The 14,843-nt window shown below is 42.6% G+C and overlaps 1 protein-coding gene across 5 annotated transcripts in view; it reads right to left on the minus strand.

Annotated features, from left to right (window-relative positions):
• Positions 1-2,199: 2,199 nt before the first annotated feature.
• LOC115088235 (cGMP-dependent protein kinase 2-like) overlaps positions 2,200-14,843 on the minus strand; it is a 195,116-nt gene continuing 182,472 nt past the window's right edge. For 4 of the 5 annotated variants that reach the window (XM_029596301.1, XM_029596303.1, XM_029596302.1 and 1 more), the window contains one exon: positions 2,201-5,391. In XM_029596301.1, the coding sequence (XP_029452161.1) occupies positions 5,305-5,391 (87 nt within the window). In that variant the 3' untranslated portion in view covers positions 2,201-5,304. Of the gene's footprint in view, positions 5,392-14,843 lie in introns of all 5 variants that reach the window. The other variant, XM_029596305.1, reaches the window with a different exon arrangement.

Here is a 14,843-nt window from a genome sequence, read left to right on the forward strand (position 1 = left end):
GGGCTGAGTGATCAGGCCACTGGGAAGCCTCAGGGGGTGGGAGAGGAATGGATTGTTTCTTGCTGGACCTGGCAGTTGACTTGAGTGGGGCTGGGGTATCATTGCCTTTATAAGCCTTCCATTAATCAGTCCACATTCTGCTTTACATTACCACCATTGGTGGTAGCAATGCATAAGCAATCCATTGCGCCCCAAACCAGACTTGATACCAGGTTTATTAAAGGCTTTACAGCCAACTTTTAACATAACTTCTTAAACAGGTCCCAAAGTCTGACGTGTAACTAGGAGGTGAGAATGCTGAGTATAGTATGCATGCATAAACGCCAATCCCTTCTGAACAAAATGGGCAATGTGAATTGGTAATTTGGTATGGCAGTTAATCATGTTCTTTTGGGACATATGCTGCATCTACATGGGCCTTTCTGTTGTTTTGATGTCACTGTAAAAACTCTGGCCCCTTCTTAACTTATTGTATGAAAATACAGAATATCTCACTGAGTAGAAATACATCCCTTAATACGAGATGAGTAGCTCATCACTGCAAATGCACACGTGATTGCTTCCTATTGTAAGTGAACACATTTTGTCTGGTTCTCAGATGTTTTCTCCGCTCTGGCGTGACCCAGTCTTACCCAAGAATTGCTTCTGTACTTCACACCCCTTTCTTGCCATCTGTTTTTCCCTTTATATGTTTCCTGTCTGTATTTTCCGATAGAGCTATTTTATTATTTTAAACAGAAATTGTCACAGAAAGGGGCTTTGTGTAAGCAGTATCACCAATACTCAAGGCTTCAGCCTTTAGACTGAATCTTTGCAGGTTAGTGCTACAACAATTAAGTCTCAGACCTTTGCTAACATGCCTTAATATATCACACAAGTATTTTTCCATAGACATTGCGTTTTTTGTTGTTTTTTTTTAAACGCCATAGAAACTTTCCATGAGGGCATGAGACAATGAATGGCTATAGCTGCTTGCAACTTTCACATTTTCCAAACTAGGCTGAGGATTGAGCTGGCAATGCAGATGACAAGGCTTGCCAATTGGCTCCACTTTTCTTTTCAGGACAGGCCGATCTAGTCTTTCTTTCACTACAAGGCCAATCATGCCATGGGGTAAAACTAGGCCTGGATCAAATTGTTCTGGAAAAAGAAAACAATGGAGCCAACTGGCAACATGTTCTGCGTCTCAGAATCAACACATTGATCTGCCCAGACCCAGGACAGTAATGGGAAAGTATAGAATCTTAGGGGGTTTTCAAGATACTTATTTTCAGAGAAATAATGACATAATATTGTATCACTGATCTTTATGTTACTGGACTTGCTGTACTCAAGAGCACATATAGGTCCTGGATACTAGTTGTCAAACACATTTTTCAGTTGTTACATAATTCTTGTCATAGGACAAACCACAACTGGGGACAGAGAAATACCTACAATACCAGAATGTAGTGCCTAAAAAAGTGGAATATAAAACAAATAAATATAGAACTACAGCAAATTCCAGGCCTAAATTGGCATTCTGACCAAACTGTGTATCCTATCACACAGATAACAAAACAATGAAAGTCAATTAGACTATAGCAACCTTTTAATTTCATTTTAGTTGAACTTTTTAGTGTTTCCCTGTTCATGAATGTAAACAATTGATAGTATTGACAGATCTGGGTAATAGTGCAGGTAGGCATTGTGCTAGCTTCCTTTCCATGTCTCTGTCAACAGTCCTCAGTCCTGATGTGCAGTGGCTCCAGTGGTGGACTCTCACATGGCTCTGCAAATACAATTCATCAGCCCCCTGGCGTTTCGGTCTCACTATCTTTGCACAGCTTTGTCAGTATATGCCTTTCTCGTGAGCTGTGCATCTCCTCCTATCCTGGACTTTAGTAAATTGAGTCAAGTGTGCCAAACTGTCTTTTACTTTTGTGATTTGGCAAGCAGTCACTATGGATTAAGTCACCTACTAACCTAGTCAATGACAAATGATAAAGACCAACTGGTGTATCCAGTATGCCCAGAATGAGACCATGTCTCTTTTTCTACCACTTGGGTAGAAGGAGCACTCCAATTCCCATTGCTTAAACCAGGGCTTCTCAAACCTGTCCTGGGGACCCCCGCAGCCAGTCAGATTTTCAGGATATGCACAATGAATATGGATGAGATAAATTTGCATATACTGAGTCTCCATGGAATGCAAATTATCTCATGCATATTCATTGTGCATATCCTGAAAACCTGACTGGCTGTGGGGGTCCCCAGGACAGGTTTGGGAAGCCCTGGCTTAAAGCAACACCAGCACTCTCTACAATGTTTCCCACCTGACCTGTTAACCATGCTCCCTCCATTAACTTTCACAATTGTTCTTTTCATTCATATCTTGGGCTTGTTACACCCTAGTTGCTTTCTATCACCATGTTCTGTGCCTGTCCCAAGTATTATTAAATTCCATCATGATTTTGGTTGCTAGTACCTCTCCCTGTAGGCTGCTCCTGGCATCAACCACTTGCAAAGTAAAGAAATATTTTCTCTTTTCTACACTTTCTCTCTTGCAGCTTCATAGAATGACCCCTTGTCCACGAATTTTCTCTTCTATGGAAGATTTCACCTTCCCACACCTTATTCAAGCCTGTCAGAATATTTGAAAATTTCTATTATTTCCTCCTAATTCTTCTTTCTTCTAGTGGGGTAAATATTCAGCCGCCGTGCGGCTAGTTATGTTAGCTGGATACATATATCCGGCTAACTTAACCAGGATATTCAGCGGTGCAGCTGGATATGTGGTACCCAGCTAACTTTAGGCCTGCCCTATGGCTAACTCCACTCCTCCCTGGAATGCCTACCTCCCATCTAATTCTAGCCGGATAATTCATTATCCGGCTAGAATTTCGCTGGATCAGCCTTTTAAATATTCAGCTAAGCCATTTAGACAGATATCTTTCTCGTTATCCATCTAAATGGCTTTTGAATATCTACCCTCAGTTTGTACATTTTAAGCATCTTAAGCCTTTATTTGAGGGGTTTGTGTCACAGGCCATGCATCATTTTAGTAGCCCATTTTTTAACTGCCACCATCCTCTTAGTGTCCCTATAATGATACCGCCTCCAAAACTGGATATAGTATTCAAAGTGGGGTCTTAAAATTACCTGCAGAGGCAATACTGTCTCCTTTTTCCTGTGAAAAAAAATACCTCTACATGTACAACAAAGCATATTGTTGAGAGAGACCAATATATTAATTTTATGTGGAACCACAGTTGAATTTGTAACCAGCTTTCCGAAAGAAAAGATAAGCATCCTTATCCTTTCTACCTTTGAACTTTTACATTCAAAACTATCTTCCTGAGAAGAGGCTGCTAGCATTTGCCTGCGTTGTGCAGTCTTAGGGTATTTGATGCCACAACATATTCCCTGGCTGCCTGATAATCCAGAGGAGGAATGGAAGACAGTTTAAATGCAAGAGAAGGAATTACAAGCATCTCCCGCCACAACAAAAAAAAACAAAAAACAAAAAACCTATTCTTACTGACTCTGCATCTCTTCTGCACCAGAGAGGCATCATGAAACATGGTGCCATCTGGTCTGTGTAATCAAAACCAGTTGGCTATGTCTACTGTATGAGGTAACTGGGGTGTCTCCATTGAGGGGTTAGGGCCAGAAGGGAGCTATTTGCATGGACGGTCATTCACTTTGCAACCACTGCACATCCCGTTGCCAAGGACATAGTCTCATTTTTTGGTTATTCTATTTTCATGTATTGACCAAATAATTTTTAAATAAAGATATCACAGTTTGGGTTTTTTTTTTTACACTGCTTTAGTTTCTGATTCTTTCGGCGATCTAACTTTAGCCAGTCAGATATTTGGTTTTGATCAACTGAATGGCCTGAATTACAATTTTGAGAATAAAATGAACTGATTGGGTCTCTGTCTCTGAACTGAAAGAAGCTGTATGAAAACTATAATACACCCCAGGAACATCAAGGGCAGTCTTTTAGGAAGTGCTGAGAAAATTCAGAATTTTGAACTACTTAATTGCAATGGCCACTTTGCTGCCTTGGTCTGGATAGGAGCTTAGTTCTAGGATTCACATTTGGATTAACCCATGCTAAGATTCACACTCAACTGCTTTTGAGTTCAATATTATATACACAATTCCACAGTGTACCAGGGCCAGAAAACACAATCACAGTCACTAAATGCAACATGTAGAACACAGAAAATGAGTGCCAGGATTCCTACTCCCAATTACAGAGTGCAAGAAGCTACAGTACATGCTAACCGGACTAGTGATAGGATTCACACTATGAGCTTCTTAATAGAGTAAGACCATGCAAGCAGCAGAATTCACCCTCACTTTCTCTGTGTGCTAAGATTCACACACCACTAATACACCCTGGCTGCAATTCATGCATCAGCTTCCATGTATGAGAATCCCAAATTTTCTTAATACATTTTCCCAGGTTGGTTAAAGTCATCTTGTAGTGCAGTAGTATGTGCCATTATTCCCCTGTCTGTAAACCTCCAATGGTGAAACCCAGCGTGTGTGTTATCTGGGCATGTGTTAGAAGGATTTGAACAGACGTGAACAAAACATACGTAGCGTAACCAGTGAGGAGTAAGTGGTAAGCTTTATAGATCTTCAGAGACTAATACTGCCCCTGATCAGGTGGTTACAGAGGGAGTCATTCATTTTTTCCAAGTAATGTGGAATGAACCGTCCTAAATTCTAATCTGGAAGGAAGAGAACGACCAAAACAAATGTTCCCTATCACATTTTTAGATTATAATTCAACTGCTTGTTCAACATAGAAATTGGGAACTGTTACAACACATTGTTTCCCCTGGAAAGTAACCTGTTTCTCTACTGCATTGTAAATAAAGTCAGACCAATTTGAAACCACTCTTGCAGCCACAGAAAGGAAGTGTTCCTTTACTCTGAGTTTGTTCCACCTGAGGACCTCTACTAAATCTGGTAGACGTAGTCTGAAAGAACCCTGAAACCGATCAGGTGTTCCTCCTTGTATCCCTCTTATACTGAGCACAGGAAGAATCCAGCCCATATATGTGTACTGGCACCTTGGTAATGAATGATTATGGCTTTAGAATGTAGTTGTGAAGTTAGGCATTTATGGAAAGTTCTCGTTTCTGCAGGCATCTTTTCAGTAAAATTCATCCCAGGTGAGGGACTGGAATAAACATGTGAAGTGATTTTAACTCAGTCACTTGGCTCCTGCTTCATTTCAGAGGCCGAGGTGGGTGGAAACAGCATGGACATCTTAAGTTCACTATAGCAAGAGAAAGGAGAGGCTCAGAAATCCTCATCCCAGCCAGAAAACTCCTCTTCTGCTGCTGTCGTATCCACAGAATACCACTTAAAATTCACATATGGAGAGCCCTACAAAGAAGGAGAAATAATGGCTTATTAGCAGGAAATATCTAGAGTGAAAGACAAATCAGGGTGTATGAGCAGGATGTATCTTGCGCAAGGTACAAAAATCACAATATATCATCAGCATATACCCCAATCAAGGGAGAGAAATCTCTGTATATCAGCAGGATATTCCTCCACTGAGTAACAGAAATCATGGAACAGCACAGTAGTAAATTTTTTATGCAGATAAAAAGTGGATTCTAATCTACAGGGACAAAATTATCATCATATAGTAAGAGGTTTTGTTCTTATGAAAAAAGAAATCATGGCATTGCAGCAGGTTACACAGCACAGTCCAGGCTAATGAGAAAAAAAATCCTTTCCCTGTTTGACAATAGTTCTATTTGTAACTTATTGAGTAGTTGATCAATTACAAGCTGAGACTTCTGCTTTTCACATAGACCATTTGTCATGAAAAGAGCTGTACTACATCAGAATATGCAGTTTGTGATCTTCTTTTAAAATTTTCATTCAAAGCAACATTTACTTACTGACAAATATTGTGTTTATTTACATATTAGAATCAAGGTCACATAGCTTGATTGGCTCACGAGCCCTAAAAAGATTTTTGTTTTGGTTTTTTTTACCTCACTTGCCTTCCTGTACATCTGAAGTTCCAGCACAATCATAATCTGCTCCACCCTTACCTTATGACATTTATGACTGAGACATCATGGGCCTTAGAGTTTTTCCCGGATTAGGCCCCAGTCTTTGCCCTATATGCTCCTCAGTAGTAGGCCACAGGTCACACGATTCCCTTCATAGCAACCAATGTCAGTGCAGCTGCTACCTCCTCAGGTCCCCAGATCCTCTCCAGACCACCCTCACCACCATTAACCTGCAGCACTGATCTGCTCAAAATCACAAGCACATAGTCTGCATGACAGACCTGGCTATGGGCGTGCTTGCATTTCCATTAGGACTTCTAGTTACTACTGTACCAGCAGCCTGCCTGCCAGTCCCAGCTGCTATTTAATTCTATCGTTGCAGCCTGCCAGCGGCTATATGAGCACCTATGCTTATGCTATGACTTAAGAACATAAGAATATGCCATACTGGGTCAGACCAAGAGTCCATCAAGCCCAGCATCCTGTTTCCAACAGTGGCCAATCCAGGCCATAAGAACCTGGCAAGTACCCCAAAACTAAGTCTATTCCATGTTACCGTTGCTAATGGCAGTGGCTATTCTCTAGGTGAACTTAATAGCAGGTAATGGACTTCTCCTCCAAGAACTTATCCAATCCTTTTTTAAACACAGCTATACTAACTGCACTAACCACATCCTCTGGCAACAAATTCCAGAGTTTAATTGTGCGCTGAGTAAAAAAGAACTTTCTCCGATTAGTTTTAAATGTGCCACATGCTAACTTCATGGAGTGCCCCTAGTCTTTCTATTATCCGAAAGAGTAAATAACCGATTCACATCTACCCGTTCTAGACCTTTCATGATTTTAAACACCTCTATCATATCCCCCCCTCAGCCATCTCTTCTCCAAGCTGAAAAGTCCTAACCTCTTTAGTCTTTCCTCATAGGGGAGCTCTTCCATTCCCTTTATCATTTTGGTAGCACTTCTCTGTACCTTCTCCATCGCCATTTCTATCAACGCACCCGTGGCCCGAGAGTGGAAGATCACACCGGGACCCCCCCACTGGACCCCAGGTAATTTAAGACATTTTGGGGGGGTTCGGGAGGGTGGGGGATTTATTTTAAAGGGTCGGGGTGGGTTTTAGGGTTGTTTTAGTGTGCCGGTTTTCCCGCCCTCCCCCTTCCCCTCCCCCTTCTCCCGATTTATGATTTTTTGATGATAAATCGGGGGAATTCCTATTATATATCGCCTCTAATGATTTTGACGATTTAAAATATATCGGACGATATTTTAAATCGTCAAAAAACGATTCACATCCCTAGTAATTATAGCATGGTTTATTTTTCCCTATATGATTTACCTTGCACTTATCCACATTAAATTTCATCTGCCATTTGGATGCCCAATTTTCCAGTCTCACAAGGTCTTCCTGCTATTTATCACAATCTGCTTGTGATTTAACTACTCTGAACAATTTTGTGTCATCTGCAAATTTGATTATGTCACTCGTCATATTTCTTTCCAGATCATTTATAAATATATTAAAAAGTAAGGGTCCCAATACAGATCCCTGAGGCACTCCACTGACCACTCCCTTCCACTGAGAAAATTGTCCATTTAATCCTACTCTCTGTTTCATGTCTTTTAGCCAGTTTGCAATCCACGAAAGGACATCGCCACCTATCCCATGACTTTTTACTTTTCCTAGAAGCCTCTCATGAGGAACTTTGTCAAACACCTTCTGAAAATCCAAGTATACTACATCTACCGGTTCACCTTTATCCACATGTTTATTAACTCCTTCAAAAAAGTGAAGCAGATTTGTGAGGCAAGACTTGCCCTGGGTAAAGCCATGCTGACTTTGTTCCATTAAACCATGTCTTTCTATATGTTCTGTGATTTTGATGTTTAGAACACTTTCCATTATTTTTCCTGGCACTGAAGTCAGGCTAACCGGTCTGTAGTTTCCCGGATCGCCCCTGGAGTCCTTTTTAAATATTGGGGTTACATTTGCTATCCTCCAGTCTTCAGGTACAATGGATGATTTTAATGATAGGTTACAAATTTTTACTAATAGGTCTGAAATTTCATTTTTTAGTTCCTTCAGAACTCTGGGGTGTATACCATCCGGTCCAGGTGATTTACTACTCTTCAGTTTGTCAATCAGGTCTACCACATCTTCTAGGTTCACCGTGATTTGATTCAGTCCATCTGAATCATTACCCATGAAAACGTTCTCCATCATGGGTACCTCCCCAACATCCTCTTCAGTAAACACCGAAGCAAAGAAATCATTTAATCTTTCCGCGATGGCCTTATCTTCTCTAAGTGCCCCTTTAACCCCTCGACCATCTAACGGTCCAACTGACTCCCTCACAGGCTTTCTGCTTCGGATATATTTTAAAAAGTTTTTACTGTGAGTTTTTGCCTCTACAGCCAACTTCTTTTCAAATTCTCTCTTAGCCTGTCTTATCAATGTCTTACATTTAACTTGCTAATGTTTATGCTTTATCCTATTTTCTTCTGTTGGATCTTTCTTCCAATTTTTGAATGAAGATCTTTTGGCTAAAATAGCTTCTTTCACCTCCCCTTTTAACCATGCCGATAATCGTTTTGCCTTCTTTCCACCTTTCTTAATGTGTGGAATACATCTAAACTGTGCTTCTAGAATGGTATTTTTTAACAATGACCACGCCTCTTGCACATTTTTTACTTTTGTAGCTGCTCCTTTCAGTTTTTTCTAACAATTTTTCTCATTTTATCAAAGTTTCCCTTTTGAAAGTTTAGCACGAGAGCCGTGGATTTCCACACTGTTCCTCTTCTAGTCATTAAATCAAATTTGATCACATTATGATCACTATTGCCAAGTGGCCCCACCACCGTTACCTCTCTCACCAAGTCCTGTGCTCCACTGAGAATTAGATCTAAAATTGCTCCCTCTCTTGTTGGTTCCTGAACCAATTGCTCCATAAAGCTATCATTTATTCCATCCAGGAACGTTATCTCTCTAGCGTGTCCCGATGATATATTTACCCAGTCAATATTGGGGTAATTGAAGTCTCCCATTATTACCGCACTACCAATTTGGTTAGCTTCCCTAATTTCCCTTAGCATTTCACTTCTAGTTACTACTGTACCAGCAGCCTGCCAGCCAGTCCCAGCTGCTATTTAATTCTATCGTTGCAGCCTGACAGCGACTGTGGGGCAGATTTTCAAAGGTTTTTTCTTATGAAAAGCTGCCCTTACCTGCCCCTGCATGCGCCGAGCCTATCTTGCATAGGCTCGGCGGCGCACGCAAGCCCCGGGACGCGTGTATTTCCCGGGGCTTGCAAAAAAGGGGTGGGGTGTGGCCGGTCTGGGGCGGTCCGGGGGCGGGGCCTGAGCCTCCAGGCACAGCGGCCATTTGCCGCTGTGCCCGGGATCGCAGGCCGACGCGCTTAACTTCTTCAACAAAGGTAAGGAGGGGGTTCTAGGTAGGGCTGGTGGCGGGTTAGGTAGGGGAAGGGAGGGGAAGGTGCGGGGGGGGGGGGGGGGGAGGGAATGGAGGCAGGCTGCGTGGCTCAGCGCACTCACTCAAGTTGCACAATTGTGCACCCCCTTGCGCGCGCCGACCCTGGATTTTATAACATGCGTGCGGCTGCACGCGCATGTTATAAAATCGGTGTATATTTGTTTGCGCCGGGTTGCGCAAACAAATCTGCGCCTGCGCGCAGGTTTTAAAATCTGCCCCTGTGTGAGCACCTCTGCTTATGCTATGACTTCTAGTTAATACTGTACTTGCAGCTTGCCAGACAGTTGCTAATTAATTCTTCTGCTATTTCTTCATCTTTTCGCAACTAAGGATCCTCTGTTTCTCCCTCTCTCTCTCTGTTCTTTTTTTCTGAGAAGCTGGTAAGCAGTTACCAAAGGGAAAATGAAAACAATCCAGACCTTGAACTGAACTCTGAGTACATGTCACACAATATTCTGGATGAGTTCTCACCAATGGCATATTTATTTCCTTTTTTCTAATAGTTATGCTTCTACCTATGCACCCTAGAATCGCTCCAATTCTGTTCATCACCTTATTACACTATTTTGTCACCTTGAAATTATCATCGTATATAATCACACAGAGATCTTTTTTCTTTTTCTGTGGACATCAATATCTCACCTTCTGTTTACTTCTCCCTCAGATTTCGGTCCCCAAGGCCCTAATTTTCAAACCTATTTGATAAACTGGATTTGAGTGCGTACGTGGATGAGCAGAGATTTATCCTAGCATTTTATAAACTGTGCAGCAGGTTGCTCCACAGTTTATAAAATACCACGTAGTTCTGCTCTGAAAGTACGCACATGTGTTTCATTTCATGCAAATGTTTGCAATGCAATGAAAGCACTTACTTTCTCTACCTATTTTATAAAAATATGCGTGCATATTTTATGCATGAAAATAATACATGTACGCATAAAAACCCTGATTTACTGTATATGCAGAGGCATGTATATTAGAGATGTGATTCGGCTAAACCTTTCGGTTCGGCCTCCGTTATCGGCCTGCTGCTGGAAATTTCGTTTTCCTGCAGTTCGGGCTGAATTTCTTTCGTTTGTCCCTGAAACAATGCCCGAAACCTGCCCCAATCCTTCAGATTTAAAAAAAAACCCCACCCCAACACTATAAATTTAATTAATTGCAACCACCCACCCTCCCGACCCCCCCAAGATGTGCCCGACCCCCCCCCCCAAGGCTTAGCGAAAGTCCCTGGTGGTCCAGCAGGGTCCTGGGAGCGATCTCCTCCTCTTGGGCCGTCAGCTGCCACTAATCAAATGGCGCCGATGGCCCTTTGCCCTTACCATGTAACAGGGCTATCGGTGCCATTGGAAGGCCTCTGTCACATGGTAGGAACAATGGACAACCGGCACCATCTTAAAAAATGGTGGGTTTGGGGTTGTTGTTTTTTTTTTAATGTACCCTTTCTCCCCTCCCCAAAAACGATAGGAAAACCACACGAAATTTCGTGGGTTTTCTTATCGTTTCATCCCCCCCCCCCCCCAACCACAACGAAATAGGAAATATCATCTCAATTTCCTATTTCGTTGCAAACGAATGCACATCCCTAATGTATATTTTAAAGTGCGCATATATACTGTTTTGAAAGATCTTGTGCACATATTTGAAATCACTAGTTCATTGATACCTCCACCAGTTCAGTCAATCCACCTCTGATTCACCTAGTCCTTCCAGCCATTCACCCTTAACTAATACCAGTACACCCAAATTTCCTACCAAAAAATTGCAAACAAGAATCCGATTTCACTTGTGTTAGTCAATTAGCAGGTGTAAAAATAGATGAATAAATTAGATAAGTTGTACGTGTAAATCTCTTATTAAATACTCACTCCCACCTCTCTCTGCCTCGAACCCTCCCTACTTAACTTCAAAAAAGGCATCAAAACATGGCTCTTTCTGCAGGCCTACCCCGACTCTAACCAAACCTAATCCCCCTTGCCCCCCCACACTGCCACCCCCGTCCTACCTCACCACCCACCAAGTGAAGGTTAATTCTGCAAACAATTGAAATGTAAATATTTTGTTAATGCTGCTATTCCAGTAAGAATCTTGCTAAGACCGTTATTTCAGTTCCTATCTACTTTTATCTCCTTCTCTCCAACTCTTGCTTTCACGCCCCTCAGGCTCTAGCTTTCTCCCCACCCCCTCTCTCTCCCTTTTCCTCCTCTGCTCCCCTTCCCCTCCCCCGGTTATTTGTAATTTCTATTTCCTTTTCTCCATGAGTTTATTGTGAACCGGTATGATGTGACCTACGAATATCGGTATATTAAAAGTTCATAAATAAACAAATAAATAAATAAAATAGCAACTTCTGGGCATAGCTCTTGACTTTGCCTCAGAATAGCCCTAAACCATCCCATTTTTGCATCAGTAAATGTGTGTCCCACTCAAAGAATTTGTTCTGTTGAGTGGTAATCAAGTTTAAGTCAATAAATAAATTGACATATAGTTTGAGGAGTGATCAGTTACTTGGCAGCTTTCTTAGAATGCTTCTTATGTCACCTATCGCCTCAGGCATGTCCACTCTATTGCAGATCTTATTACCATCTACAAAAAGAAGAGCTTATCAGTCTAACCCCTCTGCAAAATCACTCACAAATATATTGAACAAAACCATCTCCAGGATTATACATGAGGAACTCCACTCATCACTTTTCTTTCTTTCTCGATACTTTCATTTTAACCAATGTCCATCCCCAATCTAATTCTCTAGTTTTCCAATAAAAAAAAAATCGATCAGATTCTTCTGACATGATCTCCTTCTAGTAAAACCATTTGAAGCAACTTTCAAACTACTCAGCAAGGATGCATATACATGAGTATACAACTAAGCATAGATCTACGGTAGTATTTTATAACTTGCGTGTAACAGATATGTGCATATTATAAAATACGTTTGTCTCTCAATAAATGTGCATATGCATGCTTACCCGCAAACACATACAATGTATTAAAAGTGAGTTTTTCACTGCATTTAACATATATTCTTTTCCTACCAATTTTAAAAACATATACATTTATATTTTATGTGCAAAAATAAAATAGGATGTGCTTGTGTAAAATCCATTTTATGCGCATAAGTCGACATATTTTAAAGCCTGCATGCGTAACTGAAATTACCCGTTTTCTGATTCCTTCAGCAGTTCGCCCAGTCCTTCTCCAGGTCATTGAGACCCTCCTGGTTCTTAAGTCTGAACTCCCCCCAGCTCACCCAGACCACCCACTCAGCCAATGTTATACAAAAAGCAAGTCTGATGATGATTTTGAAGCTAATTAGCAGGTGTACAATTAGGGCCAGATTTTATAACATGCGCACAGGCGTAGATTTGTTCGCGCAACCCGGCGCAAACAAATCTACGCCCGATTTTATAACATGCGCATGCAGCCGCGCGCATGTTTTAAAATCCAGGGTCGGCGCGCACAAGGGGGTGCACAATTGTGCAACTTGCGCACGCTGAGCCGAGCAGCCTTCCTCTATTCCCTCCGAGGCCGCTCCGAAATCGAAGTGGCCTCAGAGGAAACTTTCCTTCCTCCCCCCCCCCCCCTGCATTTTCCCCTCCCTTTCCCTATCTAACCCGCCCCCCAACCCTAACTAAATCCCCCACTGACCTTTGTTGAAGAAGTTACGCCTGCCTCCGTGCAGGCGTAATTAGCGCGCGCCAGCTCTCCATCCCCCAGCCCAGTGGCTGTTTCAGAGGCCTCGGTCCCACCCCCAGAACGCCCCTGGGCCGGCACTCTGACCATGGCCCCGCCCCGGCACGCCCCCAGAACGCCCATTTTTTCAAGCCCCGGGACTTACGCGCGTCCCGGGGCTTGCACGCCGCCGAGCCTATGCAAGATAGGCTAGGTGGGCGCAGGGGGAGGCAGGGGTAGGTTTTCGGGGGTTGCGTGCGTATCTTACACATGCAACCCTTTGAAAATCTACCCCTTAGTGAGTAGGTTGCCAAATGTATCTGCATAAGTCTCTTATAAAATAGCAAATTACAAACGTAACCTCTGGCCCTGCACCAGACCACCCCTTTATTTGCATGTATACGAAACCTGAAGTACGCGCAGACTTCGGATGCTTATAAAATAGCAATTATATGAGGGTATCCTTCTGAGATTCACACTTTTCTGTTTTACTTCACTATCTTCATTTGTTTGTTGGGAATGGCAGTCTTAATCAATTTGCAGTCTGCCACTCCATCCTCTAGTTTAAACAACTGCAATGCATGATCTAAATCTCTCACCTAGGATCTTCTTTTCACTTTTACAGTAGAGTCTTTTCTTTTTGTTCTCAGGGACTGTAACTTTCAAACTGGCATATGAAACCAGTTTGTGCGTGCATGCTGGCCTGCACCAAGATGCGTAGCCATTTTATAACATATGCACACCTATGCGTTCATGTTATAAAATAGTCTGGTCGCGCACACATGTGCACCAAATTTTGAGTGGGTGTGCACATGGGCACGCAAATCCCGCTTCTACCGCATAAGCCGGGGGTGTGCGCCAACGCCAGTTAAACCATTTCATCCCCAGTTCACCCAGTTAAGGGTGTTTAATAACCTTCACTCCCCCTAGTTAGCCCCGACCCTTCAAACCCCGCAGATCTGCCTGTTTGTCTTTATTTTATAACTTACACCTCCTCCATAGCAGAAGTAAACTTACACAGCAGGGAATCTGGGCACACGCCCAGGCGCACAAATATTTACACGCACATCTCTGGTTTATGCCCCGAAATGCCTATTCCCTGCCCTGCCCAGACTATGCCCACACCCTGTCCCTTTTTGGAAACTTTGGAAATGTGCATGCTTTGGGAGATATTTGCCTATTTGGGCAGCTTTTAAAATCCACTCAGCGCTCACAAACCCGACCTATTTGCACATCCCCTAGTTAATGCGCATGCCAGGCTTTTAAAATTCACCTTTAAACCTTTTTCTTTACACTAGGTTTTGATCCATTTATTGAAGTTGATAATACAACAAAGGTACTATTTGTTCATGGTAAGGTGGAGGAAAGGCTATGGTCTTTGCCAGGTGCCTAAGCCCCTCCCCTCAATTCTTGAATATTACCAGAACTACAATGACTCTGGGGTAGATTTTTAAAAAGTACACTTGCGCATACTTTTGTTCACGCACCAGGCGCAAACAAGAGTACGCCGGATTTTAATAGACACGTGCGTAGCCGCGCGTATCCTTTAAACTCCGGGTCGGCGCGCACAAGGCTGTGCAAAATCAGCAGCCTGCACGCACCGAGCCGTGCAGCCTGCCTCCTTTCCCTCTGAGGCCGCACCAAAA

The sequence above is a fragment of the Rhinatrema bivittatum genome, chromosome 3 (genome assembly GCF_901001135.1).
Source record: "Rhinatrema bivittatum chromosome 3, aRhiBiv1.1, whole genome shotgun sequence".
Taxonomy (NCBI): domain Eukaryota; kingdom Metazoa; phylum Chordata; class Amphibia; order Gymnophiona; family Rhinatrematidae; genus Rhinatrema; species Rhinatrema bivittatum.